Source organism: Melanotaenia boesemani, chromosome 6 (genome assembly GCF_017639745.1).
Source record: "Melanotaenia boesemani isolate fMelBoe1 chromosome 6, fMelBoe1.pri, whole genome shotgun sequence".
Classification (NCBI taxonomy): domain Eukaryota; kingdom Metazoa; phylum Chordata; class Actinopteri; order Atheriniformes; family Melanotaeniidae; genus Melanotaenia; species Melanotaenia boesemani.
In genome coordinates this window covers 31,571,315-31,593,540 of record NC_055687.1, presented here as the reverse complement: position 1 = coordinate 31,593,540, position 22,226 = coordinate 31,571,315, and the positions used below count along the sequence as shown (strand labels likewise).

The window sequence follows — 22,226 nt, the reverse complement described above, 5'->3', positions numbered from 1 at the left end:
GAAGTAGAAGCTCAACCTTTTTAAGTACAGTCAATAAACAAACATTATTTTTTCAGGACAGCCTCTGTTGTCAGATTATAGGGCTAAAATGATGTAAAATTAATATATAAATAGATATGGCACCATAAAGGCCAACCAAAACAACAAAGATGAAATTAGTATTAACATTACTTTGTAGAAAATACACAGATCATCAGACCAGGTCTTTTCTCATCTGCATATCATTCTCTCAAGTCTTGGCTTTCAGGACACACAAAAAGAACTGTTTACATATTTACACTTTTTCTTCCAGCTGTTTTTTTTTCATTTTCTTTTTAGTTTTTGCTATTTAGTTTATCTACTATTTACTTACTATCCTCACAAAACCAACTCAATTTATTTTTGGTGCCACTGTGCGTCAAATACTTCCTCTTGGCTTTATTCCAGCCATAGAGGACCATTCTTTTGTTTTTTGTTTTTTTTTTCAGACACATAGAACTTTTTTTCCACTTGTTGATCTTTGACAGTCTCTGATTAGACATGTCCGTCAGTTTAATCTAATTGGTCGTACGTTTGAACGGAAATGGTTTCATCATAATTTCCGGTTAATAATAGGGGTCTCTTAGAAACTTAGTTCTGATAGCGATCTTTTCTTTTTATTATGAAAATGTGAAAAGTAATGGTGTTATCATGGATCACATTGTGGATTTACCATTTAGAGTCTGAATAAACACTACATTTAGTTGTGGGATTGTAAACCCCCTGGATGGGACATAAATGCCTGGAAAATGTTTGTAGATGGCATAAATAGTAATGTTATGGAAATGCCCTCAGCTTGCCACAGTGAACGATTGTGCTAAATTGTGCCTTCCTCAGGTCAAAACGAGTCCGGAGTAGCTGTCCATGATGACAGGATCTATGTAGTTGGAGGATACTCCATTTGGACCAATGAACCTCTGGCATGCATTCAGGTGAGAAGTCTGGGTTTTAGATTTACAGTTTTCTGTAGAATAAATCATATAAAGCCATGTGAATCCATCTTTTCTACTAATAATGTGCAGAACACATAATGCGGAAGTTCTCTTGTTTATAGATCCAGTCTTGGATTTCATCTCAGACACAAAGATGAAAATACAAATGCCAGATTTTTAAACATAAACAGTGTTATTAAAGATCCCCTTAGGTACTGTCAGAAATAGTTTAAAGCATTACAAGTTAGGCACTAGTTATTTGGGAAAACGACAACTATATACCAAATTTTACTGTGCTGAATTCTTCATATAAAACTTTATAAGACTTTATTTTTATCATAACTCCAAAAATTAAATAGTTATAGGGTCGGGCATGATGGTGTTGCTACTGTGTGTTTCAGACTATAGTTGGGATCTACTTTATAAGGAGCTGTAAGTTGTTATAAAATTTGTTTTTCTGACTTGGATTTATGCAGTCACTGGCCACTTTATTCGTTTTAACCAAATATCTAATCAGCCAATCACATGGCAGCAACTCAATGCATTTAGTTATGTAAAAATGGTCAAGACGACTGACTGAAGTTCAAATTGAGCATCAGAATGAGGAAGAAAGGAGGATTTAAGAGAGTTTAAACATGGCATGGTTGTTGGTATAAGATGGGTTGGTCTGAAAATTCCAGAAATTGCTGACCTACTTTTTTCCTCACACAACCATCTCTAGAGTTTACAAGAACCCTCTGAAAAACAAAATATATGCAGTGAGCAGCAGTTGTCTGGATGATGGTGGAAACAACATGAAAGCATGGATCCATCCTGCCTTGTGTCACCGGTTCAGCCTGCTGGTGGTGTAATGGTGTGGGGGATATTTTCTTGACACACTTTGGGCCCCTTTGTACCAACATGGCCTGTATTAAACACCACAGCCACCCTAAAAAAAAAGAAAGAAAGAATGATAAAAATCATAAAGTTTTAAAACTGCCAGCATTGCTTCTTTTGTAACACAAAACTGAAAATAGCATCTGTATGTTCAACTATGTTCAACACGTCCGTAACATGATTAGGTTTAAAGTGAGAATCCCAGAGTTTGGTATGTAGGGAGGATGTCCAAAAATAACTCAACAAGTTAAGGTCAAACTTTGTCAACATAAAACTACAACAGACTTTGGGAATTTAATTGCATCTATATGTTATTGGTAGGTGACACATCTGGACAGATGGACCCAGACAGGGCAGTAGGATTTGCATCAGTAGTTGCAGCAGTTTCTCACCCTCGGCTACAGAAATGCTCATGCTAGATGTCACTGTGCCAACAAACGAGTCCGGAACGCAGAGTTTTAAGGTCGGAAAGTTACGTAATGCGTCTTTAACATGCAAAAGCTATTTTTATTTATGGCCCATGTACTCAGCAATTTGGTGTCCTTATCTGTCCTGTTAGCGTTAAGTGGAATCTGCAGATACTTTCACTCAAAATTCATGTGATTCTGGGATGTATTTGGGCATTAGACACAATGATAAGACACCATCACTGAAGTGCATACAAAGTCACAGTGCAGACTGTCCAAAGTTTCTTTAAAGTAAAAAGGTCATTTATGAGGAATAACATTGGAGTCAACATGATTTTCCTCTTCCAGGTGTTGGATCTGAGCACAGAGGGGAAGGAGGAGGTTTTCTATGGACCAACACTGCCATTCGCCTCCAATGGGATAGCGACATGTTTCCTCCCAGCTCCTTATTTCACCTGCCCAAACCTGCAGACCCTCCAAGTACCCCATCACAGGATAGGTGCTGTTTAATCCACTGATGAACAAACTGTCAGCAAACATGCACACATAACCAGATGATGGATGCACTCCCAGTTAAACCACAGACAGTATTTGCAAACTTGACTGATGAAAATGCACTTGATCATAGTAATGACACTGAACCTGAATGCCCTTTTGCAGAGGCGTACAGGGATTTTTCTGAAACACAGAAATGTATTGATCGAACATTCCTGATTTAGAAGAGCCATGCTATTCTCGAAGCTTCTATGAGCAAGCTGCTGCCCCATCAACACAGCATATCTGCTGAATTTCCCAAAGACTGAGATCACGTTTAGCAATGACAAGATGAGCAAGTTAAAGTATCTCAAGAAGAAGACATGAGCTAAATGCTGGCTGAGCAAATAGTAATAAATAATAGTAAATAACAAAACAAGCTGAGCTGCTCAACTAACCACAGGAGTTCAAAAAAGCATTTTTTGTAACCCATATTAGGGCTGTAAGACTTTGTAGTAATATTAATAAACAATATAACTTTTCCGTTTAACCTCTATACTCACATTTGTGGCCTGAAAAACACGTTAAAGTTTTTCAAGATGCAGAGGACAAAGTCTGTTTTTTTTAAGTAATCGCATGAACTTTGAGTGCATGAGGCTGAAACTCACCAATGCATAAAAAAACATGTCATTTTTTTAAAATAAAAAAAAACAATAACAAAAAAAGCTCATGTAAATGTAAAAACATGACTTGGACAAATGACTCGCCTGCTAAAGCAGTGACATACTACACATGTGTAAGCTGTTGATCTGTGTATGTCAGATTTTTATTATGCTCAGGACCTAAGACTGTTTATGCTCATCTGAATGTCTGGTTATTGCCCATTCAACATGTATGTTTTGAATATTCTCCAAAATATGTAAACATATGGTACTGCGTTGTCATTTACAAACATACTTTGACCAAGTGAGAAAAGAAAATGTGATGCCTGCACTTCCCTCATCTGTCCAAAGCAACACATCTGCAAGAATATATGGCAAATTTGCCAAATAAAGATGCTGTGGAAATACACAAAGCTGCTAGTTTAATTAACACTTGTGACAATATGATGATCATAGCTGTTTTTTTCATTATTTTCCAGCAAAAGATTATGTAAAAACATTCCTCTGCTGCTAGCTTTTTGTAAAGATTCAACACCCAGCCTATACTCCTGGAGGGGAAAAAGTGGTGCAGCAAAACTCCAATAAGGACATGCATTGCAGTTTGATGAGGCTGGAAAATGACTAGCAATGACAGAAAATGAGACTTGGTGATTGTAGGAGACAGAAGTGAGACTTCATGTGATTAGGTGCAAACTAAAGCTGGATTGCAAGAGATTGCAAGGCCAAAGAGAGAAGGAGAGAATTGGAACAAACAGTACTCCTCTCCTTTACTCACTTTTTTTTTTTTGGGAAGGAGTAGGTATTGAGCTTTTTGGGCTCGCCCACGACTGTCATCAAATCTACAATTCAGAGAGCCAACCGAGCAAAGACGGATCCTGACGGTGTGAGACCAAATAGCACTTTGAGGCTCACATTCCTCACTTCTCAAAATGAAAAGGAAGAAACTGGCAAAGGAGCACATTTGCATTTATAGACACATTTTATTTCACTAATAATACATCCTGCACCTTCTTTACAATATGTACATTATATACAAATGTGATATTAAGGCTTGTGCATTGAGAATGTTCAAACTGATAATTCCAACTTATTAAATGTTTCCAGATGTAATTGAGGTTATATCATTCGCACATTTTCCAAGATCCAAGATTAGCAAAAAATATCATGCAACTGATTCTTGGAGGTTGTCTCGGAGTTGGCCTTCTTTCAGTCGCTTTCCAGGCTGGTTATTTCAGCCTGCCCACTCTCTCCAAGGAGACACAGCAGCTTCATATATGCACTCCTGTTACAAAGAAGGACGTGTCATATTCAGTAAAAGCCTACAGTTACAGGATGGTTCTAGTCGTAGCACATGACACCTGCTTGTTGTCTAGACAACTTAAAAATAGTTAAAGGCGATGAATATTTTCTGCATGACTTCCAGGATGTGATTCATGTGCTAAGCTCACCTCAAGGCGATGTTCTTGCCCAGTCCTCTTTTGTGTTCAGAGTTTCTCAGACTGAGAGTCAAGCTGGGGATTAGAGCTTGAACCACAGTGGGATCCAAGACAGCTACGGTCTCCAGGACACCGTAGACCTGTCTGTCGTAGACGCCCTCGTTCTCCTCCACAAACGTCCTGGGAGCATTAAAATGACATAAAGAGTTAATTCAGTAAGTTTGCATTACAAATTTGAGCGTGTATACAGACTGGAGTCTTTTCTGACAAACGAAATGCAACAACAGCTCTCAGCAGGTGCAGATATTTATCGCTCCAGATTATCATCAATTACCGTAAGACAGTGATCATCTGCTCGCATGCTCCTTCTCTGGATGCAGCAGCACATCGCTCCACCACAAGCTGTAATGCATCTGTGCTTACCTTCCTCACTGCACACACACACACACACACACACACACACACACACACACACAATGTCTGATATCAAAACAACAGGTTTATTTACATAATTAAGGTTTTAAAAAGTAGCCTGTGCAAGATTTGGGTGGGGGTTGTACCCTGCAGCTCATTGACCAGCATCAGACAGCGCAGCAGAGAAGGGAGGGGCAGGGTGAGGACGGTGACGTCTGCGTCGCCGTTACGTCTCAGAAGCTCCAACAGGAACATGAGGACTGATGCGAGGCGAGGAGGGGGGGTGTGACCTTTGAACTGCAGGAAGTTCTCACTGAGGAATCACAGTGCCATTCATAAATTTAAGTCAGAAAGCAATGTGACATGGTAAACCACATCTAAGCGCTACCCACCAAAGCACCTCTAGGATGGTCCTCCTCAAAGCGGCTCCCCGCAGGGTTGGGTTGGCCTCGCAGGCACCCAGAAGCACCGGGTGGTTGGCGATGATGCCCATGGAAGGTGAGGCGGGGAGAAAGTGATCCAGATATCTGCGGGTTACAGAGCGAAGCTGCTGCCTGAGGTAAGCTCCCTGCAACTGAGAGACACTAGAAGCCACTGACAGACCCTGAGAGAGATTAAATGAATCAAGCAGCTTATTAATGCAAGTTTTTATTAGTGTGGTTATGTTTCTCTTGGGTTGGCAAAGACTTTGCGGTACAAGACCTGTGTGGTGAGGGCTTTATCCTCACCTGTAGATACAGAGGCAGGCTGTCCCTCAGAGCTTTGTCCTGCTGTGGAAGGTGGTGGGGAAGCAGGAGTCCATCTACAATCCGGAACAACAGCTGCTGAGCTTTGGAAGTGGCCAGCAGGGGGCTCCAGTGCTTCACTATGCAGCCTGTCTCACATAGAACAGAGAGTTCTTGAGTGGTTTTTAGCCAACTATAATCCCTTATTACTCCTGCATGTTACTGGAGCTGCACTGCAATTGTTTTTTTTTTTATTTTTTTTTTTTATTTTATTTTTTATTTTTTTTTTTTTTTATTTTTTTTTTTTTTATTTTTTTTTTATTTTTTTTTTATTTTTTTTTTTTTTTTTTTTGCACTGCAATTGTAAGATGTGTTAACAACATATGGAGTGTGAACCTACCCACAGTCCAGTACGCCAACTGTATTCCCTCTTGGTTCTTGCTAACCACATAAGGTTTAATGTATTTCAGGATGTCACCAATGTAGTCGAGGGCTCTGGTTACCATGGTTGACCTCTCAGACAGGAGCTGCAGTCCACTGTACACGCTACCTACAGCCTGACAGCACATGAAAGCAGATAGGGATGAAAATTTGTGAAAATATTTGCATGTAAATGCAGGCTGTTGAAGAAGAAAACAGATATGACTTTGATGATGTTTGACTACATCATATAGAGTACAAGCTTATGTAAAAGGTTTAGGGTTTATTTTTCTTAGATATGCAGGTATGATGTGTCCTGGGAACATTTCAAAGACAAACACTGCTCATGATTTAAGTTCTCTCAAGGCTACCCAATTCCTAGTAAAATTTCAAAACACCACTGCTATTAGCATCAATATACTCCAGTGCATTTGTCATAAGCATGTTTTACCTTGACAAACATCTCCAGGGCTGAATTGGGCTCTAGCTTGTTGGCTGTGGGATGGAATCCGGCTTTCTGCAGAAGATTGTCCATCTCGGGAAGTCTTAGCACAAGCCGGGTCAGTTCACACATCTGCTCCCCAACAGCTCGGCCTGGATGAACGCAAACACAAACTCTCATTCAGTTCTTTCTTCACACTAACACCTGTAACATTTGTGTTATCCTGAGACAGAAATCTGACATGTTTAACCTAGAAGCTATAGTTCATGCCACACGTCAAATCCCAAAACATTCTGAATAAAGAGGGGGGCTTTATAAACACTCATCAGACTTTAACCTACTAATTTCGGTGCGATCAGATGCAGTTATTACCTGTTCTGCTGTCGGTCCCGTCTGGGTTCTTGTGAAGGTGTTGCTGTAGAACACATCTGAACCAGGTTCTTACTGACAGGCTTTGAGCCGAACCGGAGATGGAAACATTAGAACCGCCGCTTAACGAGGACACCAGCTCACTAGGAAACATAAAGTCGTTACTGATACAACATGTAGACATCTAGAGGTGAAGGATGTTGATTTTTTTTTAAGTAGACTTGTAATGTTCTCTACTGTGAAGCAGAAATAAAAAGGCTCCAGCTATTGCTGAGTCAGTTTTTCATCATGAATAAAGCTAATGACTCATTTTATAGGTTACATTTGGCATGCTCTATCATTAAAGTGCAGGGATGCTCAGCAGGTGGGTATATCTGCACAATAAACAAGTGGTGTGTCCTTATTCCACATTTTTAATCAGGTGTATGAAGTTAATGACACTTGGCACAATCTAAAGTCGACCTTTGAGGGTGAAATAATAATGCCATTTGGTGGCTTCAAGTGTAATTTTGAAGATGCACAGCTTTCTGAATGCATTATCTTCATTAATACCCATTGTAAAACCCTGAGGACACAATCTATTCATTACACTGTACACCCGGATGAAATGTCATTCTAGTCTGACCTGGGGTCTCATTTATAAAACACTGCATAGCTTCTATACTACAAGTGTACGTACACCCAAAAATTGAAAAATATCCAGACTTATAAAACCATGTGCATGCACACTTGCAAGCAGTTTTCCCTTTATAAATCACAGACTACTTGACAATGTGCGCACCTGAATCCGTCTCATTTCCAGCCCTGAACACGTCCAAGCCAGCTACATATGGTCAATGCAAAGCAGGACATGAACATCGTTGCATATTAAGAAGCTGCTGCTGCTCCAACACAGTGGAGTGGAGTGGAGGCAAGAAAATTTTGTTTGGTGGACACAGCAGCGGAGTCAGGTAAAAAAAAAAAAAAAAAAAAAATGCTGCGAGTGCAACATGTTAATGTGCAGTTCAGTGTGTCAGTGTGACCGACAGAACTGTAGCAGAAATAAACTAGAAGCACTCAGACAGCACAGACTGCCTCCAAGACATTGTATTTTTTATTTCTATTTTCTTTTATTTTTGTCAATGATTGTGGGTATTAGAGAGTTGGAAGCTATAACGGCAAAATTATCCCTGTCACCCCACAGTAAAGAATCCTTTAAAAAAAATTCCTGGATCCAGATGGTGATCCGGATCACCCCCAAAATCTAATCACTTGTTCCTTATTCCATTTCTGACATTTTCTGAAGATGTAATTAAAATATATCAATAACTTTTTGAGTTATGTTGTTAACAGACAGACAGGCAAACCAACAAACCAGAATACCTACATGACTTCCGCCGTGACGGAGCTAATAAAAAAAAGACATGTCCACATTAATGTGGAGGCAAAACAAACAAAAAGAAAGACTTGCCTCCCGCCTCAGAGTCTGTCTGGAAACGGAAGAGGAAGCTCAGACTCGAGCTCACACGCTGGACCAGAAAGTGAAGGAGGGAGCCGCTGACTTGGCAGAGACTACAGATGAACCTGGTAAAGCTGTTACATATTTTATGTCATGACAGTGTAAACTATTTTATACACATGTAGAGAAAACATCAAGCTGATGTGATGTATCCTTCAGTTCCTCCACAGCTGAGGTTGGGAGGTGGTGAGGACAAAGAGGTCCCGACCCAACGAGGGAGATGTGGTTGCTGAGCTCCGGCTGTTCCCAGCACAAGTGCGTCCGGTGCGTGTGGCACCATTAATGTCATCGCTGATGAACTTAAAGAAATTAGAGCTGAGATATGCAACACAGTGACAGTTATGTGTGACACACCTAATACAATTTGTATTGTTCTCATCTCAAACGCTGCATTACATCCTCACAGACCCTTGCCTTCCTGTCGGGGAAGGGGCTGTGGGTTGCTGTCCTCATACTGGGTGGGGGTAGGCTAGGGGTGAGACTGTTTGCTTCTCATCTTGGCAAAATGATTGTGTCAATCAGTGGTTTAGGCTACGACTATGATAAATTTACCAGTCAGCTGTCACACAGACCGGCCCTTTTCTCTGCTCCAGAGTTTAAGATTTGTGTTGTTTTATATGTGTTTTAGATTGAAAGATGTTAATGGAATAGTCATGGCTCACTACAAGCCGCAGTAGATAACATTGCTGGTTAGAATGTTTATAATAATGTGGCTCTATAACGGAGGTTTGGTGTGAAGTGAAATTAAATGTGTGAGAGGAGGATGATGCAGTCTGGCTGGAATTCCCCACCTGCATCTTAGGTTTAGAGTTTACGTAACTTTTGCACGGGGAGTGGTGTACACCACTTTCATGTCCCATTTTATACATACGTCATGTTTATAAATGAAACCCCTGGTCTTTTAACTATGTTCTGTAATAGAAACAGACCCAAAAGCCTAACCACCTGTTTTGGAGAAGATGCGGAAGGTAGCGAGTCACCAGAAGTGGGTGAACCATGTCATCCCAGCCAAAGCATTGCATGATGGAGTGCACCGGATTGGGCTGAAGGTCTTGAGGGGCAGAATTGGGTAGATCAAAGGCCAGCAAAGTGAAACCTGAGAAAAGTCAATTTAATGAGTTATTTATATATTTAATTATTTAACTTGTGAATACAGCATTTATAGCCACACACTCTCATATCTGCATCTTTAAGTCTGGTCCAGCATGTCTTTTTGAATGAATAATGTCTTGTTTTCTTCCCGTTGGGTGTTAACTGACCTGCAGCAGCATCTGCCAGCTGTGGCGGAGGGGTCTGCGAGAGGCGCAGGCTTCGCAGGAAAGGGTAGAAGTGCCCCCACAGAGCAGAGGCTACCGCCAGGTGGCGCTCTTTAATCACACTGCTGGCAGCTGGTGCCCAGGCCAAGGTGGGCGCTGACTGGACAGGAACGCTAAGCTGATGGACCCGTCTGTAAACACACACACACATTCACAAAAGCAAAGAACAGATAAACAAATCTTTCAAAAACAGCGCTCCCTCTTGTGTTTGAACACCCCCCCTCCCCGTCCCGACTCCACCCTCTTCTTTTTCAAATCCTTCAGCTCCTCTGTTTCTCTTTCGCTCCTCCTTCGTGTGTTTTCCCCGTCTTCTCTCATGGGGGATTACTGGGTGCGGCGGTGCGCTGCAGTGTGGAGCAACGGGGGCTGGAGGAAGGTGTGGGGAGGGAGGATATTACAGGCATCAACTGGAGCCTAATGCTGATCCCCTGTACACAGACTATACTTTGGCTCTTCTGGCTCATCCCTGGCTCCGGCCCCAGTCGCTACAGCAGCCCCACAGTGGCTGGCATTAGCCCTGATAAGCAGCTGAAGGAGCTGTAATCTCATTTAGACTGGAGATGATCCTTCTGTTCCTCTCACTCACCCAGACGGGGATGTGGAGAAGAAGGGGTTAAGGTGTGATGGGGAGAAAGAAAGGATAAAGAAACTAGCAGCCCCCGTTCTTACCTCAACCATGCCAAGGTACATATGCATGCACACACATACACACATCAATGGTGCCTTCCCTTCCAGCAAGGTTGCATCTAATCCAGAGAGAGCTGAGACAATCGATTAGAGTCTGAATTCATTAGCCTCGTTACTACTGCGGAATGGACTTTTCACACCCATCAACCCTCATTGTACAAGACATCGTCAGAGACCCCACTTAATCCTCCTCTCTGTGGCTTCTTATGTATACACACAAACACACACACAAACAGCAAAATACCGCGAGGAACCTCAGTCCACCTTCCCCAAGTTGCTCCTCTGTAAACGCACATAAAACAAGAATAAAGTATACTAACAATGTTGGACACTTTCTGTTTCCTTGCTGCTACTCTTTGTCATATTTGCACTACAACATGTGTAACCTGCAGAGCTGTTTGTACACACACAGTACTATTGTTTATATAACTCCCAGTATATTTTTGTCATTATTTATTACTACCTTTACTATCATGTGCATGTTTACACTTGCACGGTTTACTTTATCACACTGTAGTATTACATTGCATGTTATTATTGAACACCCCCATTATCATTTTTAGTCGACCACTTATATTATAGCACACCTTATGGCCTATCGTGTATTATATTATAATGAATTATACTTTCATTGACTTTATTTCACTTTATCCATGTACCATCATTAACCAAATATTTATTTAATGTACAACATTGTACAATGATACACAGTTTATTATGTTCTATTATAGTCTATTACACTGTATACTCCATATACAGTCCTCATATACACCAATTATCATTGTTTTTATAATACTATCAATATTATAATACAAAAGTAGGTCACAGTCTTAGTGCTTAGGCTACTAACCCAACAAACAAACCCTGGATAAGCAGTAGAGGATAGATGGATAATAATTATTATCATTATTGCACTGTTTATTATACTACACCATGCTGTACTGTATTAGTGTATGATATGCTATAATAATAATAAATTACACTGTATTGCTATGCAATATATATTATGTTATATATAATACTTTATTACTGCACTATACGATGATATACTTTGTATTTGTGGTTAGTAGTGTAGTAACAGTAGTAGGTATGTATCTATTACAATCACGTTACTTTCTTTAGTATAATTTACTATTTACATGTTTTTTACCTTTACTTTGCAAGTATTGTATCTATAATTGCACAGCTGTTGGTGTTTTCTAATTTTTTTCTTGTTTCTTGTCCTTTAAATGTTTAAGCCACTCTGTGTGCCAATAATTGCCCCTCTGGAACAAATAAAGTTGTGTAAATTGAACTGGATTGAGACAGATATTCCTCAAACACATATAAGGACATTGTTTGGATTTACTTCATGTACCTTTTCTTTTCTTCTTGTTCTAATGTGAAAGTGTTTCTACATTTTTCTTGTCGACTTCAGCAGTCCTTGACGTAAAGAGAAAAAGCTTGGTTTCCCCCACGCTCACAAAGCTAAATGCTTCACCAGAAGGCGTGGCGCTTTTAACATAAGAAGATAGGGATAAACTGTTTGTGCCAAAAACAAATCCAACAGGGTGAGCCGATATCAGTTCACCTCATCAACCAGCAACAGCCCCACCGTTCCCAATCACAGGGTCATGGGAAGAAATCAAACTGAGGAATTATGCCTGTGACTGGCTTCTTGCCTCGGTACCACGACGGTGGCTATGAAGAGGGAATATTAGAACCCTCTGCTGCCTCAACCATTGGCATAATAATTCTCTTAATGTCTGCAGATTCCACATGGCTCTTAATAGACATAATGATGTACAGGCTAAATTTGCCAAGCTATATAATTGCCTATTAATTGTGTCACAGAAAAAAGCATTAATCACAAAGGCATACCAAGAATTGCCAGGCTGAGGAACTATGTTTAATTTGGTGGAATGAATTGGAGACATGGCGCATGGTATTTCACTTTTTGCCTGAATGGGTCAGTGTGGTCCAAGTCATAACACAGAACACCTCAGAGAGTTTTCTTCTCTCTCTGGGGCATTAATGTGCAAATGTTTACCATCCATCCCTCAGATCTGAGTTTGGAAATGGTTGCTTGCGTTAAATACTGATAAAACGAGGCAACACTTGGTTACCTTTTAACTTAGAATCTAAAGTTAAAGAGTTACATCACTCCTCAGCACATAACCCTCCCCTCTCGAATGATTTTTGCCTGCTGTCACCTCCATTCCCAGCACCACCGGCTCACATAAGCAGGCACTGTTCCAGCCATGGCTCTCTAACCTTCAGCCGGGGTCATTCATGTAACGAACACCCCTGTCCGATAGTTGAACCTATTCTGAAGCTCTGCTAACCGTCGTCTCTCACACACCCACAGCACTGCTGCCGTCCTCAAAACGACAAGGGGGTCCATAGAGGGTCCCCTGAGCACGTAACTCTAACAAGGGTTTTAGCAGCACCTGCTGAGGGTAGCCTGGGGGTCATTGTACCTCCTGAGACTAACGGGAGGCCTCGATGCAACACAGATTCTTTACAGACACTCAGTCGTGCTGGCTGCACAATCCTCCTATTGTCAGTATGAGAAGTGAGTGGACTCTGGCTGGGAGGAGCAAAACAGATCACTCTACTCTGCTGGACTCTTGGCCTTTTCTAAAAAACATTCGAACATGCCCACCATCTGTGGAGGAACAGCAACTAGTTAATGACCAGTGAAGAAGAAAAGCTGAGTGAATATTTGCACCTGAGCTGTGCAAGGATGATCTGCAGAAAACCCAGAGCAGAGTTCAGCTCAGACTGGCGGCAAGCAGGTAGCAGCCAATCAAACCCTTCGTTGAGCAGCTTTTCCTCTGATAGGCTGAGACTGGGGCTCGTCTCGAACACCTCGGCAACGCCCTCCAAGTAGGAACCGAGCGGCCCCCAGAGGGCAATTCTGCGAGACATCTCTGTGGTCTTATTGTAGAACTCCTTCGCTGTATCGTTAAAGGAGGCAGCCAGCCAGCTGGCCTGGGCCCCGACATCCAGACCCCTGTTCTGTAGTAAAAACCAGATAATCAATCAGAAAAATCTCAGTTTGATGGATCAGTCTTTACATTACAGCTAAACACATTATGATTCATTCCAGTAACTTGTATTTATGGAGTTCCAACAATAAGCAAGCACACCTGGAACAGCAGCAGCAATGATAACTGTCCTCTCCAGACTAGTGTGCGATATGCAGGGGGGCAGTTAGAGGGCAGAAAGCCAAGCAGCTCACAGGCTCTGCTGGCCACGTCCTCCAGCTCTACCTCTTGAGCCACCACCAGAAACAGCAGCAGAAAGTTCATGAGACCTGCTTCTGACAGCTGCTGCATCTTCTTAGACGAGAACCGAGAGTAAATCCTGAAAACAGGGAACAAACACAAGAAGGACAGCTCAGGGTCAAAGTGGTCAGTGTAGAAAAATTGGTACATTTAATAAAAAGTATTTCACACGTCTCTCTACTTCTGACAACCAACTCATCGGATGCAATTTGTTTTTCTGAAACCCCTGACTTTAAATGCTGACTAACTGAACTTTCTACCCCCAGTCGTGCACCCCATTACCTGCCTCCATCACCCTGCAAGCTCCAGGGGAGAGATTGGGCTGCCCAGCCTGTGTGTCTATATGTGTGTGTGGGCGAGAAAGAAAGAAAAAGCAAGAGATTGAGTAAGAATAGAGAACCACCCAGTACGCTGTTACATCCTGCGGGCACTGTGGAGAAATGCCTTTAAAGATCATGTTAAATGTCAGAGACACTCAGACACACAGCAGTAGGTGCTTGGTCCCTCTCTCTACAGCCAAACCAATTTACTGCAACACCAGAAAGAGATCAATAAATCCACACACACGTGCGTTGCCACATATCCAGCCTTGCTGTTTGCTTGCCTGGCAGGAGAACACAGAAGGCTGAAACCCCCGTTACCCCCTCTCCTTTCTCTCTCTCCTCACCACTGAATCTACCAAACACAGATGCAGCCCACACAGGTGAGTAGAGAGGCTGTTTGGGTCAAAACACAAACAGAGAGCATCCTGGGACAAACTCTGTAAGATGTATGACTGATGCAGAAGGAGTGGAAACTGAGGAAAGGAGGGATGGGCTGGGCAAGACCAGGTTAACAACAAATCCAGCTTATTTCCACCCACAGAAAACTATAAAAGAAAGTGGTGAAGCATGCCGTCAAAGCGGGAGGAGAGGGAGATTTAAATAGATGAGTGGGTAATATGTAACCAGTATATAAGCAGCATGCTATGGCACAGCAGTGGGGATATTCTGCCTTCTCCCAACCTGTCTGTTTGTTTATTCCGGACAGATTTTTTGTAACAGAGGCGAGCAGATGCTCCTAACTCCTGGCATCGGAGATCCGCATGCTCGCAGTCGATCCCATTAATGTGGTCGTTGTGGGTGTCCTGCACAGCCTGGCCAGGAGTGGGAACACTGCCGAAACGCTGCAGCGATAGTCGGCACGCCTCGTTGGGGAAGGAGGTAGTGGCAATGGTTTTGGTGGAGGGAGGTGGAGCAGGGGAGAATCTGGACCTGCCCCAGCCCAGTCTAGTTTGTGCCAGGCCCCCCCCCCCCTGTTTCCTGCCACCCAAGCTACCCTCTCTATCCATGCTGGAAACCAACACAGCTTTGTTAAGGCGAATTAACCGCCACGCTCGTTAGCTAATTAGCCCCCATGTCTGCGGCGCTACTGAGCACATTCCAGACAGAGGGAAGTCATTAGGCGGATTTATCTTCGGCTGCCACTCTCTGGCAACCTGCCGCCAAGATATGGTATGGTCTAGCACTCCGTTCTGATATGAACAACATTTGTTAATTTTTTTTCTTTATATCCAGCTTAAACACACATTCCAACCCCAGTCAACACCCTCATGTTCTCTTAAAACAAATCATTGCTCTAAGGAGCAGGTGCACAGCTTGCATGTTTGTGTGTGCATCAGTCAGAGGCTCCTTGGGTCTGGCTTGTGGTGAAGAGCAGGTGGTTGACTCCTGAGACACCTGCTCCACTGGTGGGCCTGGGTAAATATCAAAGACTCACTGGGAGACTCTGGTGCACCTGGCACACACACAGACAAGACTCAAATGCATGAGAGTTTGCAAACACACATGTTGTGCAAGCATTACTGCAGGTATGCACCCACGCACACAATCCAAACAGCTGTTTAAACACATCACACATCTGAAGATTAATGTTTTTTTTTTCTTTTAAATCTCAGTCCTGAATGGTAATTACTTCTTAAAACCAATATGATCTAAAAATCCCACTTTAAAAGGGATGTGATGTTGAGAATTGCAAAGCTCCCAAACCATCTCTTCGTCCTTACCTCCCCTTGATCTGCCTCTGGGAGACTCCACCGGCCCTGTCCTGGGCGAGGCACAGCGCCAGCACTCGAAGGAAGATGTGGAAGGAGTTGGCAGAGCGATAGAGCTGGGTGTGACCCGGAGAGTGGAGGGGAGAGGGAGAGCAGCAGCTGCGGGCCTGCTCCAACAGAGCCAGAGGCGTCTTGCTCAATGTGGCCAAGCCAGACATCCCCAACCACGGCACGGTGAATGAAGCATTCTGGAGAAGAGCAACACAACATAGTTTTACTCTAACTCTATGATAAGAAATGTCCTGTGCAAACTTCTAGACTTAAAGTGCAAAATGTAACAAGGGTGTAAAAAAAACGAGATGAAACGCGACAAAAGCAGATAAATTAGTCAAAAGCTGCAGATGTTTTCCAAATGATGGGATATAATTTTTGTTGCACAACAGAGAGCACAATAAAGTGATTACATCCCCCCTACCCCTTTTTTCTTACCAGGTTCTTACTGAAATAGTCCCAGAGGATGGAGACAGCAGCGGTGCTCGGTTCCCACAGCAGACACAGACTGAGACAACAGTGGACGTGCATCCTGACCTGCTCTTCTGCTAAACCACTCTAGAAATAAACGCAAAGATTTATTCTTCCAATCAACAATACAAACATAAAATTGATAAATACAAATTGCAAATGTTAAGGAGCAGTGCGGACCTTAGGGTTACAAGTTAACTTCAGTAACTCTTCTACAAATGCCCAGTTATCATCCTGCTGTTTCTGGAGGTGGAGATAAAAAAAAGGCAACATGACAGAACATCACTCACAGGTCACTTTTCATGAGATACTGAAACAAAGTTGTTAAATTATATGAAGACTGAGAAATGATTTCGTCATCAATCTAATGAGAATGAGATTAGATACATTCTTCTGGTTTAAACCTGAAAGATTAGATTTTAAAACGAGGTATCTGGATAACTCTCAGATTTATTTCGGAACGATCAATAATTTTTTTCCAGATCTCCTGATCAGAAATTGATCAGATAAATTCTGATAACTCTACAACGCACTTTTCTGTTTATACCACCTGATCTTTTGCATTAAAGCATGTTAAGGTATGAATATTGTGACTCTTGGTCTCTTACCTCGTTCTGAACTGTGCCGTTCCGACTGTACTGGCCTAACATCGCCAAATGAGTGACCAGCCACCATGTGAAGCCCAGCGGGTCTTTACAGAGTGTGGGAAGGCCACTAAAACGCTCTGCTGCAGGCTTCCCTGAAACCAGGGGCCTCAGCAATGAGTTCATGTAGCTCCAGAAAGACTATAGGGAAAGTACATTGGTTAAATTAATATCGGACCAATTTTTTGTGTGTGACTGTGGATGTGGGTGTTTTTGGGTTACCTGTGTGTGCAGCCCCTTTTTTCTGTTTTCCAGAAGGTACATGAGCAGGATCCAGAGCTCTTTGGTGCAGGTGCACAGGTAGTGACGGCTGCTCACTGCCTCTGTGGGTCTCACCTGGATATCAACAGGATTCATTCAACATCACACAACAGACTATGGTAGACAGCTTTGTTCTTCAGTTACATTTCCAGCTATGAAAACTAGAATAAATGAATAAATAAAAATCAGAAATACCACCTTGCTGTATTTGCCCATAGCCAGACTAGTAAGGTCACAAAGCAAACTGCACAGGTGCTCCTCAAACAGACTGGTATCAGTCAGGTTCTCCCCCGTCAGGTTTACAAACTGGTGGGCATACACCACCTGGCCTGGAGACAGCCTCAATGATAATGACTCAATATTTAACATTTGCAGACCACATTTTAGTGCATTTAGTTCATTTTTCCTGTGTGAATAAACCATCCAAGACTCATACCTTGCATCTTGTGACCAAGTATGTGCAGGATCTCCAAGACTGACCAGTGTATGTCAAGATGGAGGTGCAACAAATGCCAGGAGGGAGGAAAAATCTGTGGAGGGGATGTGGAACACCAAGTTTAAGGTCAATAAAAGAAAAAAAAAAAGAAAAACACATACACACATACACACACACACACAAAAAGAGTTGAGGGAGTTATGAAAAAAAGTACATAAGTAATTCAGTTCAGATTGTTTCCTTTCAAGTGCTGCACGTTTCAAAATCTTATTTAACACATACTTTAGTCTGTACTGTATCTGTGCTGGGTAACCAATGATCAGCAGTACCTTTCCCTGGTTCTGTATACTGAAAGCACTTTGAACAGCAGGGGGCAGATCCTTGAGCCGTCCTACGAGGAGAGTGATGCTAAACAGCTCCTCCAGAAGAACCGAAGGGAGCTGATGTTCCATCTCCTCAAAGGGATGTGAGCGACTGGCATCCAGGGCCCCGTAAGGCTTGAGATATCTGAGCAGACACAAACACAGTAAAGCCTGCATGCATGACAAGTTAAGTTTCACTTTGTGCTACTTTGAAAAATGAATATGTTGTTTTACCTGTGCAAGAAGACTTTAACATACTGAAGAAATGAAACACAGTGCTGTCGAAGGTCTTCTGCTTCATAGTGTAGATGGCCTGCCTGTCCTAAAAAGCAAATGCATGCACATGGCCTTCAACCAGACATCTACAGCAGATATAGACACTTTCTAATACTATTTATGATTACATCAATATTTTATTGTCAGACAACTCTGATTATTTTCTTTTATTTAAGACAAAAACATGACTTACCAAAGTCATGTGAGTTGGACTGTACTAAAGTCTCCAACTTGTAAAACTGTTGCCTGAAACACAAACATGATCAGAGATATGAGTGAACAGAGAGTGGTGGGTATGTCTTAAGCAAACAAAAAAGAAGAACCTCTTTCAAACTGATTCATTTTTTCATTACAAGAGGCCCCTGTACAGGGGGAAGCCTGACCTACGTAAAGACAATGCTAGGAAGAACCAATCCTAACATGTAGCCTACCAACATCCCAAGCAGAAACTCAGCTAAAAGACTCCCAAATGAAACCATATAAACACTAAACATTTTGGGGCATTTAACAAAAACAAGAGAAGAGTATTGTTCATTTTAGAGTTTCAGACCATTTCTCTTCAAGCTCACCACACAAACAATGTGTCACATGAGACTGCTGATTACAAAGATGTCTGTTTTATCACTGTGGGACAAAAAACTTAGCAGCCAAACTTAGCAGCCAAAATCATAAATCATGTCTTATTTTTGCTGTTTTGTAGTCAAAACTTTTATTCAACTAAAAAGAAAAAGAAAAAAACTCTGCCCATGTGTTCTTCTATGTCTCTGCCTTTGAAATGAATCATGAAGGTCCTGGTAGCTTCCATGGAGATAAAAGGCTTTTACAGTGAAGTATTCATCCTTCTTATCATAAACTATCTTGGGCTTCACTTCTTTCTGGATCCTCATGGTGTTTCTAAGGTGAATTCCGGGGCTATCCCTCAGTTTTCCTGACTGATGACTGAAACAGGCACTGGTCATTAAAATTGGCTGATGGGTTACTGAGATATTTACCAGAATAACACCTCTATTAAAACACCAGTCTAACTGTTCAGATTCACTTTTTTAGCTTCTATTTCTCCACAGTTCATCTTCAGATATTATTTTACTAATTCCTAGATGTACTGGGCTGCTTACCTCTGGTTTTCACTGAAAGTAATGTGGTTCTCTTTTAGGAAGAGATCACTTTTTTTTTTTGCTGTGTTCCAGGTAAATTTATTGTGACATAGTAAGCCATTTCTCAATTCTGACACTTATGTAGTAATCTTACATCTCAGTTTTCTTTTAAGACCAAGATCATACATACATCCCTTTTAGTTTTGAGGATAAACTTTAATTATTTTCAATATGTTGTTTTAGACAGGAGGCAGAAAAAATAGGCCTTGTGTTAACAAAGTTATGTGGTGGAACTGCCATTCATTAGCTTTTTTGTTTGTTTGTTTGTTAAAGCAATTTTAAGTATAATCTGTTATATCTTATCTTACCTGAAAAGACCAAAGAGTAACTTTGTAGATTCTACCAATGCTGTCTCTGTTACCCAGGAAAAACCAAAGATATCCACTGTGTCTGTCTCATACTCAGCAGGGGCTGGGTCAAGATGCAGCAGCAGCCTGCAGAGTGGGTGCAACGGCATCAGAGTTTACTTACTAAAGTTTATCGGACACCATGAGAACATAAGGGATTGTAATTATAAATAAATAAATATTATTCTAAATAAGTAAATAGATCGTAATGACAGACAGACAGATAGACAGATAGATAGATAGATAGATAGATAGATAGATAGATAGATAGATAGATAGATGCTACAAAAGATTACAGCGAACTTAACAATGCCTAACTGACAGATTCTGACTGTACCTTTTCAGAGAGCCTCTTGCAGTATATCCCTGTGTAGACAGTGCTCCAGTGGGGTCATCTCTTACTTCAGAGCAGCAGAAGCATGGTGGTCGGGTTGGAGCCAGAACAGACTGACTGTCTGCTGCAAAGGGGGAAACTGGTGGAGTAAGGGACTCACTGAAGTCATCGGCCATGCTGTCAGTGCAGAATCAGTAACACCTTTGATGACAACAAATAAAGGAGAAGCATTAAAAGATTTCCAAATTTTACATGTGAAACTGAGAAAAAATTACAATCAAAATAGTTATAATTATAAAAAATTATTATTATAACAAGTAACATTTAACATTAGCAGGCATTCCCATCACAGTATAGACATTATGTATTTTTTTGAAGAGAGAATAAATCCACACATTCCATATAAAAGCACTATGTGACATATTTACTGCGTATCCTGGGTATTATAACGATACTAAGGTCATTAAAAAACAAATGCAAATAATTTTAATGAACTAAGCACTATGAACTGTTAGAACTAAACTGATGATTTCATAAATAAATAAAATTTATATCAGGCAATTTTAATACATTTAAAAGAACATTCGTGAGTAAAGATTTAAGCAGCAGTTAGAAAAAGCCTTAAAATTAATTCTCCAAAACGCCTGAGTGGCCATTGGTTTGCAAGTATACAAGAGGGTTTCGTTTCACTTCATAACGACTAGCAACTTTCTTGTAGCAATGTTATGCTGAATACACAGTACGTTCGGAAAGTAAACACATTTCCTATAAAACACACCGGATAACAAATAGTGACTAACCTTGTATTTTGACAACTTTTTCAATTTCTATGGTGTGATAATATGTAAAACCAAAGCAGTTCAGAATGTGAAATAAACTAATATCATTACTACGTTGTTTGGATTGTCTATTTCTCCCGCGCGTTCACTACACGCATGCGTAGACGCGCCCCGCTTCTGTTGATTGGTTCGAAGTTTCACAATGGGCGTGGCCTAGTCAGTCCCCGGAGCTCTATGACAAGAGGTTTCCCTGCTTCTACTTCCTTCGTCGTTTTATTTGTTTCCTCAGGTAGATGTAGTAGTTGTGATTAAACTATATCAAATTAGGATCACATATATGCTATTAGATATCTTATGTAGCAGACTACTTACTTATATATGTCGCAAACAAAGATATTTTACTCTTCAAATTAAATGAAATTTTTTTTGAATTAGCATAAAAAGTATTGAGTTGGTCTTTTTTGACCAGTTATCAAAATACGCCAGTGAGGTCTTTAGTACGGTGTTGCTAAGCTCATTCAAAGATGTCTGAATTTATTATGTGCTTATATCCATTCTCGAGTCACATTACAGGCACCGTGGCACTTGTTTCTTCCCCTGAATTTTCCACGGGCTGTCAAGTCAGTTTTCCTCCGCGGTCTCGGTGCAGGGGTTCCGCCCAACCTAATTCAACATAATGCTGCAGTTTAAGTAGAATTTTAACCACGCGAGCCCTAATTTCCATATGCAGATCTGTCTCTCCCAACCGTCCCTCTCGCCATCACACCATTTCTTGCATTCTAATGCATTCTCACATCTTTACAAAATCCTCCCCATCCGCCTCACGCCGTGGATGTGTTCGTTTAGTCGATTTTAAAACCCGCTACTTCTGCACGTTTGTCTTGTCCTGCCAACAGGTGCACCATAAAAGCCGTGTTTTGCATGATTTACTTTGCATCTTTTATTAGCACGAGTCGGCAGAGAGTTAAAAAAAAATGGACGCGTCGAGAATCTTCTTTTCCTGTCGAGGCACCGACCTCCCGCTCAGCTTTCAACAGGAGGCAGTCTGTCTGTGTGAAGGCTCTGTCGCCTGGACTGAAAAGGTAAATCCTTTTTCTTTCTGTCTTTTTCCTGTTTCCACGTTACAAACCCATT

General features: G+C 41.5%; 2 protein-coding genes across 3 annotated transcripts in view; one reads left to right on the top strand and one right to left on the bottom strand.

The window, feature by feature from the left end:
• klhl32 (kelch-like family member 32) overlaps positions 1 to 4,044 on the top strand; it is a 36,243-nt gene extending 32,199 nt beyond the window's left edge. The window contains exons 10-11 of the mRNA XM_041987616.1: positions 856 to 950; positions 2,582 to 4,044. Coding sequence (XP_041843550.1) covers positions 856 to 950; positions 2,582 to 2,743 — 257 coding nt within the window. The 3' untranslated portion in view covers positions 2,744 to 4,044. The remainder of the gene's footprint in view (positions 1 to 855; positions 951 to 2,581) is intronic.
• Positions 4,045 to 4,354: 310 nt separating this feature from the next.
• On the bottom strand, positions 4,355 to 21,252 carry mms22l (MMS22-like, DNA repair protein). Of its 2 annotated transcripts, none has more exons than XM_041987614.1 (26): positions 21,114 to 21,252; positions 20,317 to 20,514; positions 19,941 to 20,066; positions 18,672 to 18,724; positions 18,437 to 18,524; positions 18,170 to 18,347; positions 17,841 to 17,934; positions 17,603 to 17,733; positions 17,366 to 17,479; positions 17,108 to 17,284; positions 16,680 to 16,742; positions 16,467 to 16,586; positions 15,990 to 16,225; positions 13,808 to 14,024; positions 13,387 to 13,676; positions 9,933 to 10,120; positions 9,619 to 9,769; positions 7,179 to 7,318; positions 6,816 to 6,958; positions 6,345 to 6,501; positions 5,948 to 6,093; positions 5,612 to 5,793; positions 5,366 to 5,532; positions 5,140 to 5,236; positions 4,818 to 4,985; positions 4,355 to 4,651 (listed from the first exon to the last, which is right to left on the bottom strand). In XM_041987614.1, the coding sequence occupies exons 2-26, from the start codon at positions 20,487 to 20,489 to the stop codon at positions 4,576 to 4,578; spliced, it is 3,675 nt and encodes a 1,224-aa protein (XP_041843548.1). In that variant the 5' UTR covers positions 20,490 to 20,514; positions 21,114 to 21,252; the 3' UTR covers positions 4,355 to 4,575. The 2 variants fall into 2 exon arrangements, with proteins under 2 accessions (XP_041843548.1, XP_041843547.1); XM_041987613.1 differs by having other exon boundaries at positions 4,356 to 4,651; positions 5,612 to 5,823; positions 21,114 to 21,251.
• Between the last annotated feature and the right edge of the window lie 974 nt (positions 21,253 to 22,226).

Coding starts and splice junctions, on each gene's coding strand:
- mms22l (XM_041987613.1), bottom strand. CDS start 20,489: ATGGCCGATGACTTCAGTGAGTCCCTTACTCCACCAGTTTCCCCCTTT. Junction 17,285..17,365: donor AAAAGGGGCTGCACACACAG/GTAACCCAAAAA, acceptor CTTTCCCTATAG/TCTTTCTGGAGCTACATGAA. Junction 16,587..16,679: donor AGTTAACTTGTAACCCTAAG/GTCCGCACTGCT, acceptor GTTTATTTCTAG/AGTGGTTTAGCAGAAGAGCA.